General features: G+C 43.7%; 1 protein-coding gene across 4 annotated transcripts in view; it reads right to left on the bottom strand.

Moving 5' to 3' along the window:
* SIDT1 (SID1 transmembrane family member 1) overlaps nt 1-26,827 on the bottom strand; it is a gene marked incomplete at its 5' end in the record, with an annotated part of 87,620 nt that extends 60,793 nt beyond the window's left edge. For all 4 annotated transcript variants that reach the window (XM_079766637.1, XM_079766636.1, XM_079766634.1 and 1 more), the window contains one exon: nt 26,621-26,827. In XM_079766637.1, coding sequence (XP_079622763.1) covers nt 26,621-26,827 — 207 coding nt within the window. The remainder of the gene's footprint in view (nt 1-26,620) is intronic.
* Between the last annotated feature and the right edge of the window lie 1,162 nt (nt 26,828-27,989).

The following is a 27,989-nucleotide window of genomic DNA, read 5'->3' on the forward strand; positions in this document are numbered from 1 at the left end:
CTGATTTGAATCCCCCAAGGCTCTTATTCATCACTACCTTCTTCTCTACTTTCTTTGCCTGCCAACCCCATACACCTCATTACCTGCTGTTTCTGAAAAGGGCTCTGTCCCCAGTGACTGGCCTCGGGATATCCTCATCCCTGAAGTCCTTTTATGGGAAGTCTTCCCTCATAGTGCCCCATCCTACCAAATAATTGGGTGTTCTCCCGTTGGGGGAACCCCATATGGACTCTGATTACCTTTGTATGGTATGTTAATGACATTGTGAAATAATTAAAAAAAAATATATATATATATGGTCTCTGCTCCCAGTTCCTCACACAGAGCTCCTAAAACCCTTACTATTTCCTAAGTGATAAGAGCACTAGGAGCATCTTTTGTTCTAACATTTGAACATTGACCCTGGTTCTTGACAGACCTCCTAAGTCCCTGGGAATTTCCTGGATGAGAGCAATCTCTTTGGTTCCAAGGAGGAGACTTTTGGCGGGCCCCTGCATAGCTTCAGGACGAGAGCTGGTCACCGGAAACACCAACCAAGCCATGATTAGGAGGTTGGGGCCTTCAGCTCCCTCCCCGTCCTGCAGGAAGAGGAGGGGGCAGGAGATTGAGTTCATGATTGATTATGCCCACTTGATGAAGCTTCCATAAAATTTCCCCAAATACAGGGTTTGGAGAACTCCTGGGTTGGTAAACATATCCACGTGCTCGGAGGGTGGAACACCTAACCTCCACAGGGACAGAGAAGTTCCTGCACTCAGGACCCTTCTGGACCTCACCTTATGGATCTCTTTCCTATGGCTGTTCCTGAGTTATATCTTTTGTAATCTAGTAAATAAACTGTTTTTCTTGCGTTCTTTGTGCTGCATTAGCAAATAATTGAACCCGAGAAAGGGGATCACGGGAACCTCTGATTTATAGCTAGCTGGTCAGCAGCATCAGTGATAACCTGGACTTGCAATTGACATCCTGAAGTGGGGAATGTGCAGTCTTGTGGGCCTGAGTCCTTAACCTGTGAGACGTGATGATCGGTAGACAGTGTTAGAACTGAAATGAATTGTAGAACACTTAGCTGTTATCACAGAATTGCTCGATGTGGTGGCAGAAGTGTGAGTGTGAGTGTGCGTCAAAGAGAATAGAAGTGAATTTTTCCTATAAGTAATCCCAATGCATTTTATTTTCCATGTAGTCAAATTTACTACCTTTTCCTTGGACATTTCTTTCATCACTTTTTGAAACTGAGATATAATTCACACAACTCACTTTTAAAGTGTACAATTCAGTAGTTTTTAGTATAGTCACAGAGCTGTGCAATCTAATTCCACTGCTAATTCCAGAATATTTTCATCACCCCAAAAAGAAGCCCTGTACCCATTAGCAGTCACTCCTCATCTCCTTCTCTCAATCCCTGGTAACTGCTAATCTAATTTCTGTCTCTATGGACTTCCCTATCGTGGACAGCTCATATAAATGGAATAATACATATATCCTTTGGTACCTGTTATTTCACTTAGCATAATGTTTTCACAGTTTTTCCATGTTGTAGCATTTATCAATACTTCATTTATTTTTATTGCTAAATAATGTTCCATTGTATCAGTATACCACATTTTTATCTATTCTTCAATTGATGGACATTTTGGTTGTTTCTACTTTTTGGCTATTAGAAACAATGTTGCTATCAACAGTTTTGTGTGAACATATGTCTTCAATTACTTTGAGTATATACCTAGGAGTAGAATTTCTGGATGACATAGTAACACTATGTTTAACTTTTTTGAGGAACTGCCAAAATGTTTTCCATAGAGGTGCATCATTTTACATTCCAGCCATTTGCATCACCAGAAGTGTGTAAGAGTTCCAAGTTGTCCGCATCATTGCCAACACCTGTTATTGCCTGTCTTCTTTATTACAACCGTCCTGGTGGGGGGTCAAGTGGTATCTCCTTGTGGACCATCTGTGTTTTAACTGCTAGTTTACCTACTCGGCTCTTCTAGGAAGCTGCAGACTTCATCGTTGGCATCTCTAGTGCTGACAGAATGAATTATCTTAGAAGCAGGCTCACTGTTGAGGTTCACCACACAAACAGCCACCAGTGTTATACAGCACATATTTGTAGAGCATACTTTATTCTGGCTTAAATCGACAGCAGTCAGAACTGCGGGAAACCTAAGGAAAGCTGTGAACTAGGCAAGCTTCGTCTTTAGCTTGTTTGCTTCCCTTTTCTTTACCTAGAATTGGGCCTCCTCCTTCCTTCTTGGATAGTTAGTGCCAGAAAGGATATCCCTCCATTTTTATCCCCACACGTTACTAGAAGGCAGTGATTCTCAAATTTTAGTGTGCTTTTCAGCATTCAGATCCCTCAAGCTCACCCCCAGCATTTCGGACTTAGCAGATCAAAAACAGAACTTTAAACTATACATTTTCAGTAAGCATGCTGGGGGATTCTGATGCACATGGATTGGAGCCCACACTCTGGTAAGTACTGTTTCAAATTAACCGTGTAGTGCAGGTGCCCCATTTCCAGCAACGCATCAACGTCTGGAAGCTGGTGTCTGGTAGCACTGAATCTGGGCTGGCAGGAGGAGGTCTGCTGGGAGAAGAGCAGAACAGGCATATCACAGCCATTACCCCAATCTACTGTTCATCTCCACACCCTAATCTTATTCCTGGGGTGGCCCTTGTAACCCACTTACTTTTTTATTTAATAATGATCGTACTAATTATAATTAAAAACAAACGCAGATCCTATTATAATAAATTGCAAATATGTATGTATATATATATATATTAAAGTAGGAGATAGAAAACACTGGTTAGCTTTTCAAGATGAACAGATAATACACTCCCTCCAGGAAAGAATAAAGAGCCCTGTTCAAAATTTGCTTTGCTGTACCAGAAGCTATTGCGCAACTGAGAAAATTGGATTTCATCTGCACAGGGAAGTAAGCTGTGTAAAGACAAGACTAAATAAAGAACAGGGTATGGACCATGCATAATGGACCCTGACACCTTGCAACACACCATTCCTAAGAGCCAAGATTTTTCCTTCTGTGGCTTCTTCCTGTTGTCATGACAACAGACCATTTTTATTACATAGATCTTGTTTTCTATGTTTATTACAAGCACAGAATTGTAGTGCAGCTAAGGGAGAAGAATTATTTAAGTACTCTCATCTCTGATATTATATAGATCACGATTATGAAAGGTCTTAAGCTTAGAGACTCCCTTTTTAATCTTTGAAAACACGTCAGAAAGTTCAGTGGGACCAGGTTTAAGTTTCTCTAACACTGTCCTTGAGGAGCTCATGAGCTAGTCACACAAATGGTGTTATCGCCAACAGTATAATGTGTAGATAACACAGTAGCAATGCGAGCAGGCACTGAGGGCACATGGAGGACAACGTGGCTACCCATGTGGAGGAGTCAGGGGAAATGACACAGAAGCTGGGCAGTCACTTCCCAAGTTACAGTGAAGTTGGGCACGTCCACGTAAGTCCTGCCGTCGCCTGCCTGGTGCAGGGGAAAGTGCTCAGGGAGGTCATCTAGTCCACAGGTTCCATTTACAGAAGAGGTGATGTGACTTTCCCCAAGATACTCAGCTGTGGAAGAATCATGACTACAACCCAAGCTGCCTGGATCACAGCCTCCATGGGACGCTTGGTCAGGTCATGCTATCATCACTGTTTCGCCTCCCTGGCTCCACTGAGCACCTCGATGGATATGGGCTTCTCCTACCATTCCACTGTGAAATCTTTAAACTTGTACTATCCCACAGTGAAGCTATATGTATAAACTCCATCCATGGAAGGGAAGAGACAAACCACAAGAGTTGTTATTTCTACATATATAAAAACCAAAATATCAGTACCTTGAATATATAAAGAACCTTTTATGCTTATAAGAAAAACAAACAACCAAAAGCAACACATGTAAAAGATATAAATAGCAAGTGAAGAGGAGAAAAATGACCAGTGAACATGTGAAAAGATGTCCAGCATTTCACATTCATTAGAAAGGTAAAGCCTTAAACATATGACAATACCACCTTTGTGAGAATGGAGAGAAACAGGAACTCTTGCACATTGTTTATGAAAATGTTATTTGATACAACCTCCTCAGAGAGCAAGTTGGCAATATCTACCAAAGCTGATGACGAGTTCAAATTACATTCCAGCATTTCCACTCCTAAGTTTATACACAAGAAATTCCCTCTTACATATGCACAAGGAATCATGAATTAGAATGTTCATTGCAAGCGTTGGTTGCAATAACAAAAGTTGGAAACAACCTACATAGCGACAAAAGTAAGCTAAATAACGAATGAATAAAAAAATTTTATTCACACAATAAAATGCTATTTGGTAGTTAAAAATGAGTGCACTAAAATATGAATCAGTATGGATGACTCAAGAAGATAAATTGAGAGAAAGAGCAGGTTGTTGAAGGATACATAATGCATGAATCCATTTATGTAAACTTTGTAAACGAGCAAAACAATATTATATTTATACTAGAGGCTCGGCGCACAAAATTCATGCACGGGTGGGGGGGTTGTCCCTCAGCCCAGCCTGCACCCTCTCCAATCTGGGACCCCTCGAGGGATGTCCGACTGCCCATTTAGGCCCGATCCCGGTAGGATCGGGCCTAAATGGGCAGTCGGACATCCCTCTCACAATCAGGACTGCTGGCTCCCAACTGCTCGCCTGCCTGCCTTCCTGATTGCCCCTAACTGCTTCTGGCTGCCAGCCTGATCACCCCCTAACCACTCCCCTGTCAGCCTGATTGATGCCTAACTGCTCCCCTGCCAGCCTGTTTGCCCCTAACTGCCTTCCCCTGAAGGCCTGGTCACCCCTACCTGCCCTCCCCTGCAGGCCTGGCCCCCCCCCAACTGCTCTCCCCTGCTGGCCATCTTGTGGTGGCCATCTTGTGTCCACATGGGGGCAGCCATCTTGTGTTGGAGTGATGGTCAATTTGCATATTACTCTTTTATTAGATAGGATATATATATCTTTAGTAAAATTTGCAATGTGGAAATAAACACCAAATTCAAGATAACGCTTTTCAAAAGTTTGAAGGATCTGAGGATTTACCTCAGTTGCCACAGTTTCATCAATGCGGATAGAAGAAAAAGACCCCTGGGTTGGAGACAAAGGACTTTATTACTCTTGTCACAGTAAGCACCATGAGCATCATCATATTTGCAGAAGTTCCTCTTGCCCCCAACTACCATGGAGGTGATGTGAATGGGACCAGTGGATGTCTACATACATGCAGTGGGTTGCACTACAGGAGAGAAACCATGAGCTTAGGGAGCCTGTATCTTTTATAATGGGCAGTAAGCCTGTCTCATCTTTACTCTGTCTTTATCTTCTGAAGCTGTATGTTATACTATTATCCTTGAAATGATAGTATAGAAAAAAATTTCAGTGACTTCCTATAAGATATGCAGAAATTAAGAGATCTAGGAAGAATTATCTTTCCCAAAAGGTTACTTTTGTTTCTTAGGTTGAGTTGTGGGTACGTAGATGTTTGTTACATTGTTTTCTATACTTGTTTATATGTCTAAAATATTTCATAATAATAAAAAGAAGTCACGATGTGGCCTTCGTGTCTGTACAATTCTGAGTGACAACCCTTATTTTATACAGGTTCTTTGTTATTGGGAATGTGACAAACAGTCCCCAACCACATTCTTATTGTTCTTTGGGCTCATTTTGTCATAGTCTATCCTTAACTCTAGTGCTTGATCTGCTTTATGCCAACTTCCTTGATTATAGTCTCCCTCTCTCTTTCACACACACACACACACACACACACACACACACACACACACACATATATATATACTAGAGGCCTGGTGCACGAAATTCGTGCACGGAGGGGGGTTGTCCCTCAGCCCAGCCTATACCCTCGCCAATATGGGACCCCTCAAGGGATGTCCGACTGCCCATTTACCCCCGATCCCGGTGGGATCGGGCCTAAACGGGCAGTCGGACATCCCTCTCACAATCCAGGACTGCTGGCTCCAACTGCTTGCCTGCCTGCCTTCCTGATTGCCCCTAACCACTTCTGCCTGCCAGCCTGATCACCCCCTAACCACTCTGCTGCCAGCCTGGTTGATGCTTAACTGCTCCCCTGGCAGCCTGCTTGCCCCCAACTTCCCTCCTCTGCCGGCCTGGTCACCCCTAACTGCCCTCTCCTGCAGGGTTGATCACCTCCAACCGCCCTCCCTTGCAGGCCTGGTCCCCCTCAACTGCCCTCCCTTGCAGGCCGGGTGCCTCCCAACTGCCCTCTCCTGCTGGCCATCTTGTGTTGGCCATCTTGTGTCCACATGGGGGCAGGATCTTTGACCACATGGGGGCAGCGATATTGTGTGTTGCAGTGATGATCAATCTGCAGATTACTCTTTTATTAGATAGGATAGAGGCCTGGTACAGGGGTGGGGGCCAGCTGGTTTGCCCTGAAGCGCGTCCCGGATCAGGTGGGGGTTCCCTTGGGGTGTGGGGCGGCCTGAGCGAGGGGCCTGTGGTGGTTTGCAGGCCGGCCATGCCCCCTGGCAACCCAAGTGGAGGCCCTGGTATCTGGAATTTATTTTCCTTCTACAATTGAAACTTTGTAGCCTGGGGCGGAGCCAAGCCTGGGGCTCCCTCCAAGGCCCACAGCCATTTGTGTTGGGGTTATAATTGAAACTTTGTTGCCTTAAGCGGGTGGGCCTGGCCAGGGTGTGCAGAAAGCTTTGCTTCCCCTGTTGCCGGCAGCAACCCTGGCCTGCTCTCTCAAGCTCCATTCTGCTGCCATTTGTTTGAATTTGTTTACCTTCTATAATTGAAACTTTGTAGCTTGAGTGGAGGCTTAGGCCTGGCCAGGGCAGGCAGAAAGCTTGGCTTCCTCTGTTACCTAGGAAACCTTGCTCTCTATGGCTGTAGCCATCTTGGTTTGGATTAATTTGCATGCTTGCTCTGATTGGATGGTGGGTGTGGCTGGTGGGCGTGGCTTGTGGGTGTGTCAGAGGTATGGTCAATTTGCATATTTGTCTATTATTAGATAGGATGTGTGTGTGTGTGTGTGTGTGTGTGTGTGTGTGTATATATATATATATATATATATATATATATATATATATATGTCAATATATCTTCCCTGGAAAAGAAATATTGTCAGAGGACCCAGGTCTAGATGCTGTGTTACACGATGATTAGTTTCCTAGGTTTGCCATAACAAAATACCATAAACTGGGCAGCTTAAAACAATAGACATTTATTCTCTCACAGTTCTGGAGCCTAGAAGTCTGAAATCAAGGTGTCATCCGGGCCATATTTTCTCTGAGGCTCTGGGGAGAATCCTTCCTTGCCTTGTTCTAGTTTCAGGTGATGGCCACCAATCCTTGGTGCTCCTTGGCTTATAGCTGCAGCACTCCCACCTCTGCCTTGGTCGTCACATCCTGTTTTCCTCTGTGCATGTCTGTGTTCAAATTTCCCACTTCTTATTAGTAATTCAGTCACATTGGATTATGGCTCACTTTTTAAAAAAAGTTTTCTTTTTTGTTTATTGACTTGAGAGAGAGATGTTGTTCCACTTATTTATGCATTCATTGATTGATTCTTGTATGTGCCCTGACCAAGGATTGAACCCCAAACCTTGGTGTATCTGGATGACACTCTAACCAACTGACCTATCCAGCCACAGCAGATTAAGGCCCACTTTAATGACCTTGTCTTAACTTGATTAGATCTACAAAGACCTTATGTTCACATTAGAGGCCTAGTACAGGAATTCACGCATGGGTGGGGTCTGGCCGGCCGGCCCCGATTGGGGATTGGGGCCAATCAGGCTGGGCCGGCCAGGGGTAGGGGATGCTGAAGGTTGGCCGGCTGTCCCCCGGCCCCGATTGGGGTGGGGGTGGGGTGATCAGGGGCGGGGCCTGCTGGGGGAAGAGGGGCCCCGGGCGGTTGGCAGGCCGGCAGGCCCTGCCCCCTGGTCGAACTCCGGTGGAACTCCCGGTTGAGGGGACAATTTGCATATTAATCTTTTATTATATAGGATAAGGTCCCAGTCCCAGGTCCCAGGGGTTAGAACTTCATATATTTGGAGGGATGTAAACCAACCCCTAACATTAGATTTGTAGGATTTTTAAGCAATAAAGTCATTCTCTAAGACTGTGCCTTTCCTTCACCATCAGCTTATCTCCAGCTTGTACCCACATGCCATGACCCTTCGTGCAGAGTGGAGGCCGGCCTGCCGGGGGTGAAGGCAGGCTGTTGTATGAAAACAGCTTCCCTTGAGCAAAGTGTCCTTTCTGTTCTGAATCCCTTCCTTATTAGAGGCTAGAAAGTCCTATTAAATGAAGCATTCCATCCCAGGCTTTTCATAACTACTCCAGGGACTGAGCTGCTACACTCACAGGTTATGCTTTTATTTAAAAAAAAACACCCACACAACCCCCCCCCCCCCCCACCACCACCACCACCACGCACACACACCCACACCAGATAAGCATTAAAATAATTGCTCTAGTTATTGATGTGACTGTTTAAAATTACTTCTAACTGATTCAGCCTTGGAAAATCATCTTTGTAAACTTAGGCTGTAAAGAAGAAAGACATATAGACCTGGATTTTATTTCTGGCACTCACAGCTACTATCTGGGTGACCTTGGAGAAATAATTTAACCTCTCCGGGCCTCAGTTTACTTAACTGTAGAATGGGAACAGTAACACCCAGACTATCCACCTCCCCAGTCTGTGTGTGACTGTTTTGTGACCTGCAGAACACCAGGCAGAACAGAAGGCAAAGCTGTCCCACCCAGGCCATGGAGCTGTCTGCTCCCACACATTCACCAAACAATCAGTATTGACTGTTTGCCATTGGATGGAGACAAACTTAAAGGCCCAATTGCCCCTAGCAAAGGAAAAGGTTATTCTGTCCATCTCCCATAGGATATTAATTTCCTCCCACAACTTGGCTTCCAGCTTTCTTGGAACAGCTGATCCATCTCAATGAAAAGAGTAGTTTGCCCTAGTTGGTTTGGCTCAATGGACAGAGCATTGGCCTGTGGACTGAAGGATCTCAGGTTCGATTCTGGTCAAGGGCACATGCCCAGTCAATCATTCTCTCTCATCATTGAGGTTTCTCTCTATTTCTCTCTCCCTCTCCCTTCCTCTCTGAAATCAATAAAAATATATTTAAAAAAATAAATGGCATTCTTATTTAAAAAAAGAAAAGAAAAGAGCAGTTTACCCCTCGAGAGCTATTTATTCACTATACTTTTAGATTCCCAGCATTTTGTATTCAGAGAGCTTTTCTAAGAAGCATACTTTGCAAGACTTCATCTTACCAATTTCATTATGACAACAATACTGAGACATAAATATATTAATATAAGCTTTCCTCTTTGGCTTTATGATCTAAACTTTATATTGAATATTTTAATTCCAACAAAAGCATGGGAAATATTGAAGGGAGGTGTAATAATTGGCAGGCCAGGAATACATAACAATATCCAGTCTCAATTCTAGTTACTTTAGGATGACCTTTGTTCATTCAACAAATATTTGACTGCCCCGCCTGTGCCAGGCATTGTTCTGCGTGCAGGAGATGTGTCACAAAGCAGTGTAGACATAGCCACTGCCCTATTGAGGTCACAGGCTTATACATGGAATGCCAAGTCAACAAGCCATCACATTAACATTCGAGTTCCAGTGGAAGTGAAGGGCATAGGCTTTCAGGAGAAGTATTTACCTAAAGGGTAAGTAGGAATTAACACACACACACACAAAGTGGGACAGAGAAAGAGAAATATCCAAATAAAGGGAACAGTGTAGTAGACCTAAGGAAGGAGGGAGAGAGGAGAATAAGGGAGAGAGAGAGAAGGCTGAGTAAATTTGAAGGATTAGGAGAAAATCGGTCTGTCTGCAGTACAAGGTGCATGAAGGGCCATTATAGTCTTGAAGAGTCTTATAAGTCACTCTGGGGAGGTTGGCGTTTACTCTAAGGGCAATAGCAAGCCACTGGAAGCTTTTAAGTGCCACCACCCCATTGCCATGACCATTCCTGGAAACCCAATGTTGCCTCTGTTGCTGTTGAACAGCAGCTCTCCTGCATCATGGGGTCCCCGGTCAATGCCTTGGGAAAGCAGATGTAGACCACACACCCATGCCTGAAGTTGGGGATGGGGAGAAGATATGAAAACAGATGCCTCTTTGTTTTATAGTAGAAGTGGCTCTACCTCCAGTGGAGACACATGAAATGGGGAATTCCCCCAAACATAGAGGAATGGGATTCAGATGTTGGGCAGTCAAAATATGGTCAAGTTTTACTTCACATGGAACCCCTTTACATGTAACACCAAGAGTATCCTATAGAACAAGTGTTCCACGGAACACACTTTGGGAAATGCTGTCTTAGTTTTCATAACTGATGTCAAATCAGGTATGTCCTGAAGACATGTCACCCTGATCTTACCACTCTATACTCATAAAACATATGGACTGTACAATCCAATTTAGCACTCAATGACATCATATTTTCATGATTTGAAATATTTGTTCATTGTTCCATGTATTTGTTTTGATAAAATCTCCTTCAGGATTTTATCTGTGATATATTCAAAATCAAGCATGTATTGAACTCTTAGTACATACACTACAAAATTTACTGTTTCTATATGAGAGGAGATAGTCCAGCTAAGTTTGTAGTTTTCAATGAGTACTAGAAAACACCCCCAGGATGTCAGGGAAGCGGCTGTTCTGAATTCTTCAACATTATTTCTACAAAATTTTTTCTCTCCATTTGTTTGCTTCTTGTGGGACCCACATTATGTAGATGTCAACACTTCTCCTTAGGCCCTCCCAATTTCTTTTTTGTTGTTCTTTCTATTCTACATCTTTTTAGGTAGATCTGCAACCTGATTCTCAAGTTCTCTAATCCATTGTTCATGCTACTGTCCAACCGTCTGCTGAGGTCTTTACATAAACAATATTATTTTCAAAATCTGGGATTTCCTATAGTTCATCTCTATAACTGTAACCTGCTTTAACAATCTCCTTTTACCCATATCTTTTTGAGGAAACTCACTTTGCTCACTTTAAAGGCTTATTTTTTCTATTTATTAATTCTGCTGCATCTTGTAAAGGTCGTTCAGTCTCTCAGGTAAGTTCCTTCTGCAGATCTGTTATTTCTCCTGTGAGTTCCTGGGGCATCAGCTATCTGGGGTAGCACTTGAAGCCCCAAGGGAGGGGCTCAATGTGAGGAGAGTTCAGGGTAGCAAGATTAAAATGGAAAACCCCTCAGGATAGAGGGCCTCATATCTTTACACCATCCCCAGTCCGGCTTCCATTGTAATCTGCTGGCCCCACCTTGTGAAGGGGGCAGTAGAGAAGGAGAGAATGCTTAGAGTCAGCAAGTCAACCCACGTAGTGGTCATCCTGCTGCACTCCAGCCAGTCTCCACGGAAGTCATCCCACGAGCCCTGATGAGGCAGGGCAGGTGGCATCCACCTAGGCCAGACTGAGGGAGGCAAAAAAAGTAAAGAGAAAGCTCTCACCCAACCTAGTTCCTACCCATGACCTCTTAAATTGTGGGCTGACACTTGACTCTCACTCCAAGAACTAACTATCTTCTGCCTCTCCAGAGTTTCTCATTGATCCCTCTGTCCCACTGATGTCCCTAAATCTTTAGGCCTCTCCAGGAGTCGTTTCTGGGAGAGAGTAAGGGGTTGGTGCTGAGTATTCTGTGGGTGATTTATTTTCTCCTCTTTATCTTTCCCATCTTCTTCTATCTCCTACTTATACTATTTCTCCCACGAAGGGGTTGAAGAAGGAAAAAAAATTGTTTTATGGTTTGAGACAGAGGTCAGGATCCATTCCCTAGATTTTATTTTTATGCCGAGTGATTGCTGCAGGCAAGTCTCCTATAGAGCTATTCTGAGACCTCCTTAATTACCGTTCTGAAGATGGAAAAGCACTAGAAAATTATTGTTATGATTGTTAGAGTTATTATCTGACACTTTACAGCTATTTATTTCTGGAGTGTTATTTATTGCCAGACTGGTACCATTTATAATTTAAGTAAGTATTTGACAGATATAAATATTGCCTTAAGGAAACTGCTTTCTAAATTAGTCAAAACATCTGCAAACATCTTCACCTTCAAACTCTTTAAGAAAAATTCTTGAGATAGCAGAAGAGTCCTCAGGGAAGGTCAAATTTACAGACAAAACCATTACTAATCACAGAGTGAACATTGTGGCTGAGAAGATTACTTGAATTCTTCTCTGATCTCAGACTGGATGTTCCTCTTTATTTTTTTAATGTACCATATTAAGTTTATTTTTTTCAAATAGAATTTACTTCCAATATTATTTTGTACAGTATACAAATATGTGGTGCACAGCATAATATTTAGACAATCATATACTTTACAAAGTGTTCTCCCCAATATTTCCAGTGCCTACCTGGTACCATACATATTTATCGCAATATTATTTACTATTCCACGTGTTTACACTTACGTGAGTATCTATACTAATAATAGAAGAATATGAAAATTGTCCAGGACGTTGTCACAGTAACAACCGAACAGCAGGCTGCATGGGGCAACCAGGCTGGCAGGGGTGTTAGTGAGGGACAACCAAATGACCGAACAGCAGGCTGCATGGGGCGACCAGGCCAGCAGGGGGGTTAGTGAGAGATGACCAAACGACTGAACAGCAGGCTGCGTGGGGCAACCAGGCCAGCGGGGGAGGCAGTTGGGGGCGACCAGGCTGGTGGGGGGGGGGGCAGTTGGGAGTGACCAGGCTGGCAAGGGGGCAGTTGGGGGTGGTCAGGCCAGCAGGGGGGGGGGCAGTTAGGGGCAACCAGGACAGCAGAAGGGAGGAAGTTGGGGGCAACCAGGCCAGCAAGGGGGGGGCAGTAAGGGGCGACCAGGCCAGCAGGGGGGGCAATTGGGGGCGACCAGGCCAGCAGGCAGAGGTGGTTAGGGGTGATCAGGCTGGCAGGAGGGGCAGTTAGGTGCTATCAGAAAGGAAGGCAAGCAATTAGGATCCAGCAATCCCGGATTGTGAGAGGAATGTCCGACTGCCGGTTTAGGGCTGATCCCTGGGATCTGGCCTAAACCTGCAGTCGGATATTCCCTGAGAGGTTCCGGATTGGAGATGGTGCAGGCTGGGCTGAGGGGACCCCCTGTGCATGAATTTTGTGCACCGGGCCTCTAGTTTAAAAAAAAAATCTCACTGGAGGATATGTTTTTTTATTGATTTTAGAGAGAGACAGGAAGAAAGAGAGTGAAGAGAGTGACAGAGAAATATGGATGTGAGAGAGAAATATCTGGTTGCCTCTGACTGGGCATTGAACCTGCAACCTAGATATGTGCCCTGACTGGGAATCGAACCTGCAACCTTTTGGGACCACATGATGCTCCAATCAACCAAGCCACCGGGCAGGGGCGTGACTCTATTGTAACTACCAATTTGTACTTCTTAATCCCTTCACCTTTTTTACCCAGACCCATAAGCCCACTCTCCTCTGGCAACTACCAGTCTGCTCTCTGTGTCTATAAATCTGTTTCAATTCCGTTATTTTGTTTGCTTTGTCCTTTAGATTCCACATATAAGTGAAATCATATGATAGTTGTCTTTCTCTGACTGACTTACTTCACTTAGCATAATACCCTCTAGGTCCATCCATACTGTTGAAAATGGTAAGATTTCACTCTTTTATGGCTAAGTAATACTCCATAGTATATATGTACCACCACTTTTTTATCCACTTGTCTATTGATGGGCACTTGGATTGCTTCCATGACTGCAATGAACATAGGAGTGCATTTATTCTTTTGGATTAGTGTTTTGAGTTTCTTCAGCTATGTAACCAGAAGTGGAATCCCTGCGTCATACGGCAATTCCATTTTAAATTTTTTGAGGAACCTCATACTGTTTTCTATAGTGACTGCACCAATCTGCATTCCTACCAACAGTGCACAAGGGTTCCCTTTTCTCTCATCCTCACCAACAGTTATCCTTTGTGAATTTATTGATGATAGCCATTCCTACAGGTGTGAGGTGATTTCTCATTGTGGTTTTAATTTGCATTTTTCATTTATCAGTTCTAGCAGTTTTTTGGTGTAATCTTTGGTGTTCTCCATATACAGTATTATGTCACCAGTAAATAATGATATTTTTACTTCTTCCTTTCCAATTTGGATGCTTTTATTTCTTCTTGTCTGATTGCTTTGGTTAAAACTTCCACTACTGTGTTGAATAAGAGTGGTGAAATCAGACATCCTGTCTTGTTCCTGATCTTAAGGGAAAGACTTTTAGTTTATCCCTGTTGAGTATGATGTTGGCTGTGGGTTTGTTTTATATGGCCTTTATTTATTTATTTATTTTATATGGCCTTTATTATGCTGAGGTATGTTCCCTCTATTTCCCCTTTGCTGAGAGGTTTTATCATAAGTGGGTGCTGGATTTTGTCAAATGCTTTTTCTGCATCTATGATATAATCATGTGATTTTAATCCTTCATTTTGTTTATGTGGTGTATCAAGTTAATTGATTTGCAGATATTGTAATAACCTTGAATCACAGGAATAAATCCCACTTGATTATGGTGTATGATCTTTTTAATGTATTGCTGGATTCAGTTTGTTAATATTTTGTTGAGAATTTTTGCATCTATGTTCATTAGGGATGTTGGCCTATAATTTTCTTTCTTAGTAGTATCTTTATCTGGTTTTGGAATTAAGATGATGCTGATTTCATAAAATGAGTTTGGGAGTCTTCCCTTCTCTGGAATTTTTTGGAATAGTGTGAGAAGGATAGGTGTTAGTTCTTCGAATGTTTGGTAAAATTTACCAGTGAAGCCATCTGATCCAGGACTTCTGTTTGCTGGGAGTTTTTTATTTTATTAATTTTTTTATTTCATTAGTGGTAATCAGTCTGTTCTGTTTCTTCTTGATTAAGTTTGAGAAGATTGTATGTTTCTAGGAATTTATCCATTTCCTCCAGATTGTCCAATTTGTTGGCATGTAGTTGTTTATAATATTTTCTTGTAATCTTTGTATTTCTGAGATGTCAGTTGTTACTTCTCTTTCAGTTCTGATTTTATTTATTTGGGTCCTCTCTCATTTTTTCTTGATGAATCTGTTTAAAGGTTTATTAATCTTGTTTATCTTTTCTAAGAACCAGCTTTTAGTTTCATTGATCTTTTGTATTGATTTTAGACTCTCATTTGCAGTCTGATCTTTATTATTTCTTTCCTTCTACTCACTTAGGGCTTTTTTGTTGTTCTTTTTCTAGTTCCTTTAGGTGTAAGGTTAGATTGTTTGAAAATTTTCATGCTTCTTTTTCTTAAAAAAATATTTTTATTGATTTCAGAGAGGAAGGAAGTGGGAGAAAGAGATAGAAACATCACCCTAGTTCGTTTGGCTCAGTGGATAGAGTGTCAGCCTGCAGACTGAAGGGTCCAGGTTCATTTCCAGTCAAGGGCACATGCCTGGGTTGAGGGCTCAATCCCCAGTAGGGGGTGTATAGGAGGCAGCCAATCCATGATTCTCTTTCAACATTGATGTTTCTATCTCTTTCTCCCTCTCTGAAATCAATAAAAAATATATTAAATAAATAAATAAATAAATAAATAAATAGAGCGACAGAAACATCAATGATGAGAGAAAATCATGGATTGGCTGCCTCCTATATGCCCCCTACTGGGGATCGAGCCCACAACCCAAGCATGTACCTTGACCAGGAATTGAATGGTGACCTCCTGGTTCATAGGTCGACACTTAACCACTGAGCCACGCTGGTCAGACTCATGCTTCTTAAAGTAGGCCTGCATTGCTATAAATTTCCCTCTTAGGACTGCTTTTGCTGTGCCCCAGTGATTTTGGTTTGTTGTGTATTAATTTTCATTTCTCTCAAGCTATCTTTTGATTTCTTCTTTGGTCTCATTCATTTTTTTAGTAATATGTTATTTAGCCTCCATTGTTTGTATGTTTTTCACTTCTTTTTCTTGTAATTGATTTCTAGTTTCATACCATTGTGGTCAGAGGAGATACTTGATATGATTTCAATCTTCTTGAATTTATTGACACTTGTCTTGTGTCCTAGCATGTGTTTTATCCTAGAAAATGTTCCATGTGCACTTGAAAATAATGTATATTCTGCTACTTCAGGGTGAAATGCTCTGAAAATATCAGTTAAATCCATTGGCTTTATTATATCATTGAAGGCTGCTATTTCCTTGTTGATTTTCTGTTTGGAAAATCTATCCATTGATTTCAATGGGGTGTTAAAAAACCCTACTATGACTGTATTGCTGTTGATCTCTCCCTTTATGTCCTTTTTTATGCTTGTTATCTACACTGAGTGGCCAGATTATTATGATCTCTGAACGCATAACAATCTGGCCACTCAGTGTGTGTGTGTGTGTGTGTGTGTGTGTGTGTGTGTGTGTGTGTGTGTGTATCCTATCTAATAATAGACAAATATGCAAATTGACCATACCTCCGATACACCCACAAGCCACACCCACAAGCCACGCCCACCATCCAATCAGAGCAAGTATGCAAATTAACCCAAACCAAGATGGCTACAGCCACAGAGAGCAAGGTTTCCTAGGTAACAGAGGAAGCCAAGGTTTCCGCCTGCCCTTGCCAGGCCTAAGCCTCCACTCAAGCTACAAAGTTTCCATTACAGAAGGTAAACAAATTCAAACAAATGGCAGCAGAATGGGGCTTGAGAGAGCAGGCCAGGGTTGCCACCGGCAACAGGGGAAGCAAAGCTTTCTGCACACCCTGGCCGGGCCCACCCGCTTAAGGCAACAAAGTTTCAATTATAACCCCAATACAAATGGCTGTGGGCCTCGGAGGGAGCCCCAGGCTTGGCTCCGCTCCAGGCTAAAAAGTTTCAATTGTAGAAGGAAAATAAATTCCAGATACCAGGGCCTCTGCTTGGGTTGCCAGGGGGTGTGGCCGGCCTGCAAACCACCACAGGCCCCTCGCTCAGGCCGCCCCACACCCCAAGGGAACCCCCACCTGATCCGGGACGCGCTTCAGGGCAAACCAGCTGGCCCCCACCCCTGTACCAGGCCTCTATCCTATCTAATAAAAGAGTAATCTGCAGATTGATCATCACTGCAACACACAATATCGCTGCCCCCATGTGGTCAAAGATCCTGCCCCCATGTGGACACAAGATGGCCACCACAAGATGGCCAGCAGGAGAGGGCAGTTGGGAGGCACCCGGCCTGCAAGGGAGGGCAGTTGAGAGGGACCAAGCCTGCAAGGGAGGGCAGTTGGAGGTGATCAGCCCTGCAGGAGAGGGCAGTTAGGGGTGACCAGGCCGACAGAGGAGGGAAGTTGGGGGCAAACAGGCTGGCAGCAGAGTGGTTAGGGGGTGATCAGGCTGGCAGGCAGAAGCGGTTAGGGGCAATCAGGAAGGCAGGCAGGCAAGCAGTTGGGAGCCAGCAGTCCTGGATTGTGAGAGGGATGTCTGACTGCCCGTTTAGGCCCGATCCCAGGCATCGGGCCTAAACGGGCAGTCGGACATCCCTCGAGGGGTCCCAGATTGGAGAGGGTACAGGCTGGGCTGAGGGACAATCCCCCTCCGTGCACGAATTTCGTGCACTGGGCCTCTAGTATATATATATATATATATATATATATATATATATATATATATATATATATATTAGAGGCCTGGTGCATGAATTCGTGCATGGGTGGGGTCTGGCCAGCCTGGCCAGGGGGAGGGGACATAGGGGACATGGGCAGTTGGCTGGCCTGCCTGCTGGTCGAACTCTTGGTCGAGGGAATAATTTGCATATTAGCCTTTTATTATATAGGATATACACTGAGTGGCCAGATTATCATGTGTTCAGAGATCATAATAATCTGGCCACTCAGTGTATTTGTTGTAGTTCTCTCTAAGTATCTTGGACATCCTTATAACCACTGTTTCAACTCTATATCTAGGAGCTTGCTTGCCTCCATTTCATGTACTTATTTTTCTGGGATTTCTCCTGTTCTTTCATTTGGGTCATGTTTCTTTGTCTCCCATTTTGCCTGCCTATCTGTAATTGTTTCTGTGTATGAGATAGTCTTGGTAGTATGGCCTTATGTAGTAGGTGTCATGTGGGGTTTGTGGTACAGTCTCCCTGATCACCTGAGGTAGGTGCTACAAAAATGTCCCCTGTGTCAATTATGTGAGCCCTCCTGTTATAGTTGAGTCTTGATTGCTGTTGGCCCATGCATGGGGGAAGGTTGCTCCTCCAGCTGGCTACGAGGATGGACTCTGACTACAATGTATGCACTGCTGTATGGCATGGCTCTCGCTATACTTTTTTCTTTATATTAATCCCTAAAAGTAGTTTATGTTTGTCTTAATTTTATTTTTTAATTTCCGCCCCCCCCCCCATCCATCCATCCATTCATCCATCCCTCTCCCTTTGGACAAGCATAAGCTTTTTCTCTGTATATATGGGTTTGTTTCTGTTTTGTTTTTTATTTATTCTTTGTTTTTTAGATTCCGCATATAAATGAAATCATAATGGTATTTGTCTTTCTCTGTCTGATTTCTTTCAGTTAGCATAATACCCTCAAGGTCCATCCATATTGTCACAAATGGCAAGATTTTATTCTTTTTTATTGTATATCCATATACCACATTTCAGAACATATGTTTTTATTGATTTTAGAAAAAAAGGAAGGGAGAGATAGAAACATCAATGAGAGAGAAACACCCATCGGCTACCTCCTACTGGGGATTGAGCTCACAACCCAGGCATGTGCCCTGACTAGGAATTGAACCAGCAACCTCTTGGTGAATGGGATGAGGTTCAACCAATTGAGCAACACCAGCTGGACCATATACCACATTTTTATCCATTCATCTGTCGATGGACATATAGATTGCTTACATATCCTGGCTATTGTAAATAATGCTGCGATGAACATAGGGGTGCATTTATCTTTTTTAATTAGTATTTTTGTATTCTTTGCATAAATGCCCAGAAGTGGTATTGCTGGGTATTATTGCAGCTCCATTTTTAATGTTTTGAGGACTCCCCATATTGTTTTCCAGCTATTGCTATAATCCCCTGCAGTTTAGTTTCCCTTGGGTCCCAATTGTAGTCTGAACCTGGTAACTCAGATTTGGGAGATGCCTAAATCCTACTAATAAATTATTCTTCTGCTTCTATTAGCTGGCTAATTTCTGTTGCTTTCAGCTAAAAATCTTGCCAGACCCCACATTCTCTTTTCTTCTCTATTTCACTCACATCCCACAGCTATCTTGGAGCTTCACTGTTCACAGACCTCCTCAAACCACCTCTGAATACCCAGACTTCATCCTGTGGCCCACTTTTTATCTCTTCATTCCTCAGGTAAACATTATCTTTCTCTTAAAAAGCTATAATTCCTCCACTCTGGTGATGATGGCAAGGTGGGGGAGGGAGAGGGCAAATACAGAATTCCATTTTGCAAATATTGGGGAGGCTAAAATAAAACTGAGCATTTACATGTTAATTTGGGGGGAGCATCACACATGCTTTCAGTTAGGTTAATTAAAAGAGTGTGAGTCACTTTGTCCACAAAGGGCGGTTAAATCTAGAGGTAGAGAAACAGTCAGTTATTCCTGTTTTCGATGGCTTATCTTCATGGCTGTTTGGTGGGGATCTGGAAATACCAGTTCCCAAGATTAATACTGTCCTAGAGTAACTTACAGGCTTGCTGCGTGGGTCTCCAAGCTGCCCTGTTTCTGGCACAAAGAAGGAACCCAGCACTGATAAACACAAAGCACAAAAGAGATGAAGATGGACCCTTTTGGTCCACAGGGACACAGAGTAAGATCATGATTGAGGGGTGGCCGTGGCTCTGTGAAACACCGAAGAAAATCTGCCAACTTCTCAGTTTTACTTCGTGTCCACCCTGCCTGCTGACTTACACAGACAAATGGAGGCCTGGACAATTCCTGAGGGAAAACAAAAATGAAAAACCTCTTTCTTCAATTTTCAGTATTGTCAGGAAGTCATACATGAAGCTCCTAAAGTGCGTGGTCAAATGACCTGGCTGTGGGAGTATGACTATGATATTTAAAAATTGTTCTTATTGTTGTTGATTGAGGTGCTCTGGTGGGAGGGAGAGTGGTTGGGTAGAAACACCCTGAGGAAATGTCCTCAGGATCCTGAGTTTTGTTCCTGGCTTCGCTTTAAACTAGTTACATGATTTTGGAGAAACAATTTATTTCATTGGCTCTCAGTTTCCCCTCCTGTTAAGTGAGAAGAGATTGGGTGACTTAACAAATCCTGTTAGCTCTTAAGTTTAAATACAGTCCCCTTTCTTGTGGTTTCGAGGGACAGTTTAAATGTTTCTTTTAGTGATATAAAAAAGAACAGGAAAAGTCTCAAGTACAAGCCCAATTACACATCTGTAGCTAAGTAGACTTGATATACAAAATCCTTCATCCTCCACTATTGGTATTAAAATTCTATAGCAAAACCTTGAAAATAGGGAGACCAATCTCTAGTAATTGAGATGACCCACCATGGCTCTGAATCAGGAAGTAAGGAATAAAACCTTTCTCCTGAGATATAGAAGAAGGAGTGTCTGCCGGCAGCAAAGCCTCAGACAACCTGAAGAGATCAACTAGAGAAGAGAAAGAACCTTGATGGGCTGACAGTATTCACAAAAGACTTGAAAGACAAAAAGGATGGGAGAAGCAGAGACATCAGATACACAGAGAAAAGGAGCAAGAAGAGAATGGTCAAAATTAGAGGTGGTGGCTGCAGAAGGAAAGGCTAAGAACAATGAGCTCTGAGTGAGAAGCTGCTTCAAACTCTTTGGTTCAAGTCAGGCTGTAAATGCATACATACACACACAATACTGTAATACTAAAAACAGGGTAGTGCTGGAACAATTGGACACCATATGCAAAAACAAAAAAAATCTAGACAGAAAGAAAAAAATTTTAAAAAGGAAAGAAAAATAAAAAACATAAAAAACTAGACCTTACACCTTTCACAAAAATTAACCCCAAATGGATCATAAACCTAAACGTAAAATTCGAACTTATATAACTTCCAGAAAATAACATAGTAGAAAATCTAGGTGACCTTAGATTTGGTGACTTTTTAGACATCATATCAAAGGCACAATCCATGAAAAGAATCTTGTTAAGTGGCACTTCATTAAATTTTAAAATGTCTCCTCTTTAGGAAAAACAACAACACTATTAAGCGAATGAAAAGACAAGCCATGGACAAGGAGAAAATATTTGCAAAACTTGTATCTGATAAAGGACTGGTATCCAAAATCTATAAAGAATTCTTAAAAACTCAACAATACAGAAACAAACAATGCAATTTAAAAGTGGACAACAAATCTAAACAGACACCTCACCAAAGAAGATGTATGGATAGCAAATAAGCACATGAAAAGATACTCAACAGCATATGCCATCGGGACACGGCAAACTAAAACAATGAGATATCACACTATACCTATCAGAATGGCTAAAATCTAAAGCACTGACAATACCAGATGCAGATGAGGATGTGGAGCAACAGGGACTCCCATTCACTGCTGGCGGGAATGCAAAATGGTTCAGTCACTTTGGAAACAAGTTTGACAGTTCCTTATAAAAAGGAACCTACCCTTAGCATGTGACCCAGGAATTAAGCTCCTTGGTATTTACCCAAATGAGTTGAAAACTTAAATCCACACAAAAATCTGCATGCAAATGTTCACAGCAGCCTTATTCCCCTTTCTTTCTGCCTGTCCAAGTTCTGCTTATCTATTACCACCTTTTCCAATCTCATTACCTCCAACACAGCTATCCGTGGAATGAATGACTTCTCTAAAGTCTTGTAGTACTTGGAGAAGTGTTATCTAATAAAAACATAAAATGAGCCAAACATGTTTTTCAATTTTCTAGTAGTTACATTAAAAAGGTAAAACAGGTGAAGTGAATTTTATTATGCAGTTATTTAACCAAATATATCCCGTATATAATACATAATCAATAAAAATATTAATGATACATTTTATGTTATTTTTTCCTACTGTCTTCAAAATCTAGTGTGTACGATACACTTACAGTACAACTCATTTTGTGACTAGCTACAGTTCCAGTGGTCCATAGCCACGTGTGGATAGTGGCTACCATATTGGACAGCACATACCTACAGAATTTATTATAAAATTTAGCACAAGATTATCGTCTAGGCAGGCAGAAGATGGGTGCTCCATAAAAATCATAATTGGAGTATGGTCAGCCCGTGACACCCTTATGACAGTTGACGCTCCATTTTCAGAGCCACAGAGAAAAATGTGGGAGGTGACTTCTATAAGCTGAAGGTTTGTCTTCCCCCCTCACCCCAATTCATAACTTGAAGCCTAATCCCCAATGTGATAGTATTTGGAGATTGGGCCTTAGGAATGTGATTAGATCACGAGGTTGGAGCCCTCATGATGAGATTAGTGCCTTTATACGAAGAGACGGGAGAGAGCTTGCTTCTCTCTGCTCGGCGGGCCAGGTGCAGACACAGATAGAAGGCACTGTCTATAAGCCAGGAAGCCAGTTCTCACCAGATGCCAAATCTGCTGACACTTGGATCTCGGACTTCCCAGCCTCTAAAACTGTTAGAAATATATATTTTTTTAAGGCACCCAGACTATGGTATTCTGCTATAACAGCCTGAGCTGACACAGACAGTAACCAGTCACCCAGATAATGTGCTAATGAGACGATTCTCTCCTCACAAACAAGCACCAGGCAGTTCAGTAAGAGGACATCAGAGGAGGCTTCTCTGCCGCAGTACCGAGAACACAGGGAGAGCACAGACGAGACCAGGAGAACTGAGGCTAGCACATCAAAGTCTTAGATTCTTCTGCATAACTATTCACCTACATAGCTAGAAGATACCATTGTTCATGAGAACTGGGTGGGCTTTTGAGTCTGGATCCAAGAGACTGGTATAACTGGTTTAGATACATGACTGATGATTGATCATACTAAAGCCAGCATTGTTCCTTGGGCATAGAAAAGTACATGTCATTAAAAGACAAATGCCTCGGTGTAATAAACAAAATAATAATTTCCAGGGAAACATTTCAAATTAAAAAAAAAAATTCTATGGCAAACACTGAATTCTGTTTCTGAAAGTCTCAGAAAGACATCTTGTTGCACGGTGGGTAGATTTTTATTTAAAGACTCAAATATAAACATCTGATTATTGCCAGCGCCTGTCTGTACAAAGTATTCTCATTTCCAAAAAACCTGCTTTGGTGCCCTCTGTCCTAGTCAGTCATATCCCTGGTGACTGTCTCAGCAAGGTGACTTCCTCCCGGTTTTGCTCCAGCCCTGTGGTTTTAGAACACCTTGTGTGCCACAGTGCAGCCCTAGTCCTCTGCAAAGGGAAAGGAAATGAACCAGGATCTTGCCTAACCTGCGTCTTCAATCATTATTTTCATTATTCTTCTTTAAACCAATCACCCCGTTCTTCCAGTGATATTATTTTAATGGCAACTTCTTATTTACATTACTGTCTGCCTGGAAGGCATGTGAGACTTTTCCTGGTACTGAGCTCAGCTAATTAGCTCGACATACACTTGGCTAAAAGGTTCTCCCGAACAGCAGTTTGGTATGGGAGATGCAGAGGCTGACAGGAAAGATTAGGAGAGAAGGCTCCCATGGTAGCTTCCTCTCTCTACCAAAGCCTAAATTTAGAACAGCCTTTCTCCTCCAAGCTGAAGGAGAAGTAATGGCAAATATAAGAATGTTTGAAGAGAAAAGGAAAAAGAGATTAAAACGCAATATATATATATATATATATATATATATATATATATATATATATATATATTTTTTTTTTTTTTTTCTAAACCAAATTCTTTGTTGCACTGAAGAGCGGGGTAGGTGGGAAATGACCCCTTCAGGGGAAGGAGTCCTCACCGGGACTTGCTCAGGTTAAAGGACACTGGTCATGGCCAAGCTTATACTTTTGGGTTTATAGACCTTTATTTAGCAGAGCCCTTTGGTGAGTTTGGGTTTGGTGATGGAGGCAAAACTGTTTGCTATGAGATAGTGACAAAAATTTAGAGCGTGGGAAGTCAGCATTTGGGGTGGGGAGTGGCCAGGAAGACGGTGATAAGCCAGGGCCCCCAAAATCGTGCCACCATCTTGAGATTTTCCCCGTGGGGAATAGCTGATAAATTGTTCTGACAGAGTTGCCTAGATTTCTGATGTAATCTATCACCTATCCTGTGGTGTTCTGCGATTTCCTTATGCTAGTCCAAACCTTCGGTAAAATTCTGCTAAATCCAACAGCATCGTATTCATGGTATTGGAAGGAGGGGCTGCTGGTACTCAACCTGGGGCCAAAGGGAGCAAGAAGAGAGGAGGCTATCCGGAGAAACAGAGTAAAGGTTTGACAAACAGGTCAGAAAAATGCCATCTCTGGAGAAATCAGCAGAAATACTGACGGGAGGCAGAGGAGGGTCACTTCCCAAAGTAAGCGGGTGGAGGATTCCACTGTCTTACTTGGACATTGGAGAGAGATCTCAGAAAGCTGTGAGATGTGAGACCATCCGGTTCATATTATTGCTCACTGGCATTAAAATACCTGACTCACCTGTCAGTTCCATGGTCCCCACCTGTATTTCTGACTAGTAAAATTTTAGGGACTGCTGGGATAACTAACTTTTTATTGTATTATGCAAAGATATTTTAAAAACTAATTATTGACATTGTTTCATAAAATTAAGGGCACTTTAACACACAGGCAAAATGGAAAGGGCATAATCGCAGAAAAATTCTTAAGAATTTTGTTTTTCATGAAAATTTTTTGTTTTTATCTGAAGTGATCTTATACTTTCAACCTAGTAAAGCACTACATAGTTTATTTAGCTTCAGCTCATAGAGTCCTTAAATCTTTCTTCACTTATTTCTTCTTCTTTTTTTCTTTCAAAGACATTGGTAAACCTCTTATCTGCCAAGCACTGTGCTAGGTACTGGGGTACAGAGATGAACATGATTCTGCCCTTCTCCTCAGTATCGAATGGTTTTCTAACAAAGTCAATCAGGTGGCCCCAACTGCAAACAGTGTCACCTGTGCTGTAGTGAAGTAGAGGAAGGGGCAGAATACTAATGGCAAAAAGGCCAACAGTTAGAAAGCAGTCAACCTATCTCTAAGCAGAAGTGCAAGCAACACGAAAGCCTGATGTTAGGAGTTACTTTGCACAGATTACTTGAGTTTTGTTACCAATGATTTAGGAGGATACTGGCAGCACACCCCAGAGGTCAGGGAGTTTTTTAGACTTTTATTTGTTCTGAGTCAATCACGGGGCTAGGAACACACCTTATCTGTGATGTTCATACCACACACTGGACAGAAAGAGGTCACTGACTGGGATTTGGAGACTAAAAACTGCCCCTTCCCACGGGTCCATAATGGAACGGCTCTGCACACAGCCAGTCTGTCACTTCAGGACACACCAGGGGAAGGTCAGAGGAGGACAGGACAGGGTGAGGGCTGTGCTGCTATGGCAACCACGCCTGAGGATGTAGTGACCGAGTGGAGATGGAGCGCTTGCTCAATACACACAGTGGGAGGTGTCTGGGAGGACATAGGCACATGGGTCCCCTCAGCTCAGTGCCACCCCGAGTTACTGGGTAAGTGAGAGTTACAGAGGGAGGCATATCATGGTATCCCAATGATCAGTTCCTGAATTTTCCGGGGAGTAGACACACACACACACACACACACACACACACACACACACACACACATTTATGTGGGATGAAGATCCAAGAGACAGGTACAATGGGGGTTTTTCTCTTTTCTCTGTACCATTAAAGGGAAAAATCAAGCTCTGTTTTTCTTACGTTATGTAATCAGAGTATATGTGTCAAAGGGATAGCTGCTGGAAGTCATTTCCCTCGCCTCCCTCAGTTCTTGTCAGAAACGGGTCTAACGTTTTCACACCATTATCCATCCTTACTTAAAACCAACATCTCAACAGATAGGGGCATGGCTGCAGTTCCAACGTGTCTGGCCGGGTCTGCCGGCTTCTCAGGAGCACAGAAGTGTGACAATGGCACGGAAGCCCAGGAAGTGACTGTGAATACGCACAGAGGTTCTGCAGCTTGCGTCCATCCTCACACATTCCCGTTGTAGATTCCGAGCAGCGCTTCCACCCCAATGCGCTATGAGACAGAAGGGTCTGGCGGAACCACCCCGGTGGAACGAGTTTCCTTCCCTGCAGGAGGTTAGGACCAGAGTTGCGGCCCTTGCCCTCCGCGACCCTAGACCCCGTGACTTTCCTAGAGGAAGGTCGGGTGGGCGGGCGGGACCCGCAGACCGCGGCGGAGCCAGTGCCTGGGAAAGCCCAGAGATGCCAGCGGCCAGGCCCGGGGAGGCGGGAAAGGAAGCGGAGCTGTTCCCAAGGCCGGTCGCGGAGGACGCGCGGCTCGGCTGGGCGGCGATCGCGGTGAGTGAGAAAGGGAGCGAGGGGCCCCCCAGTCCCTGGGGTCTCCCGAGGTCGCTTCCCAAAGGGACCCAAAGAAAGCAGCGACGGGCGCCGAGGTCTGGCAAGGTCCTGGGAGCCGGGCGAGGGAAGCGAGCTTCTTACCTGGCCAGGCTGGCTGGTGTAGGAGAAGGAGTAGATGTTCTCGGTGCTGAGGTTCACTACGCCGCTGTAGACGCGATCGAAATCGGCGCCCCTGGCCGGGTCGTGGGGGTCGCGGCGCGCGAGGGGCGGCGCGGGGCCCCCGGGTGCCGCCGCCCGCAGGAGCCAGGGCAGCGCGCAGAGCAGGGCGAGCCGCGGGCCGCCGGGCATGGTGGGCGCCGCGCCCGCCGCGCAGCGGAGCCGCCCTGGGGACCCGGCGAGCGCAGAGCCGGTCCTTCCAGAGCCCCCCCGGGGCCTGGCGCGGGCTGCAGCGCAGCGCGGCGCGGGCGATGGACTGGCGACGCGCTGGGGAAGCACCGAGCAAATATCCAGGCAGCCGCCCGGGGTCTCCGCGGGAGGTCACGGCCAGGAGTAAGGGGGCGGGAGATACGCCGGCCGGGGGCTACCGCTTTTGCTCCCCGGCTTCTAAGTCAGTTTCCTGCCCCTTTTCTCATTTCTGAGAATCTCCCACTGACCAAACCAGAATTTCAACCGATCGCTTCCCCTTCAACCTCAAAAAAAAAAAAAAGCATTGAAAACATTAAAAAGAAATATCCACTAGTCCTGACCAGCCACTGAGCAGGCAACTCAATCCGTTTCAAATAAACGTGCACCCTGGCTGCAAGCGAAGAAATAGAAAGCACCAGAGCCGGTCCCCAAAGAGGGTGCACGAGTGCGCCTGGCCAGGCGGCTACCTGCAGAGAACTCCTGCCTGTCTGAAGGATGGTCGTTAACTCTCAGGTCTCCCTTCTCTAACAGAACCCCTTCCCAGGCACCTGTTCTATTTCCTGATCACCTCCTGTTCTCCAAGGAGAGCCTCACGTCATCGCTTTCCCTCTAACCATATGTGTGTGCAAATACGCACAGTCATTAAAAAAATAAATAGATATGGTTAAGAGGACAATTTCTACCACCACCTGATGCCTGTCCCGGAAGTTGCCAAGGGTGACTCAGAGTAACTAGATTTATGCAGAAGGCATTTCTTTCCACCCTATCTCTTGCCTACCTCACACTTGGTAATGACTTTTTAGATTCTGAAAGATTCCCTAGGATTCTGTATGTATTTCAAAAGAGAGAGACACACAGCCCGTCATTAAAAGGAAACTTTCTGACAAAAAATAGGGGAATCAATTTAAACATTTCAAGAGCCAGATCAAGGGCGTGGTGAAAACAGGATCACTTGGAAGTCTTAGGAGAACAGCAAATAGTCACCATTCAAGTGTAGAAGGGGACTCATTGTTTTATTTCAGATGTAAGTTATTTACAAACTAGAAAAGCATATAATTGTGTTCAACCTGAAGGAACATTAAGAAAGAAGTCACAAAGAAGGAAC

This window comes from Cnephaeus nilssonii (genome assembly GCF_951640355.1).
Source record: "Cnephaeus nilssonii genome assembly, chromosome: 3".
Taxonomy (NCBI): domain Eukaryota; kingdom Metazoa; phylum Chordata; class Mammalia; order Chiroptera; family Vespertilionidae; genus Cnephaeus; species Cnephaeus nilssonii.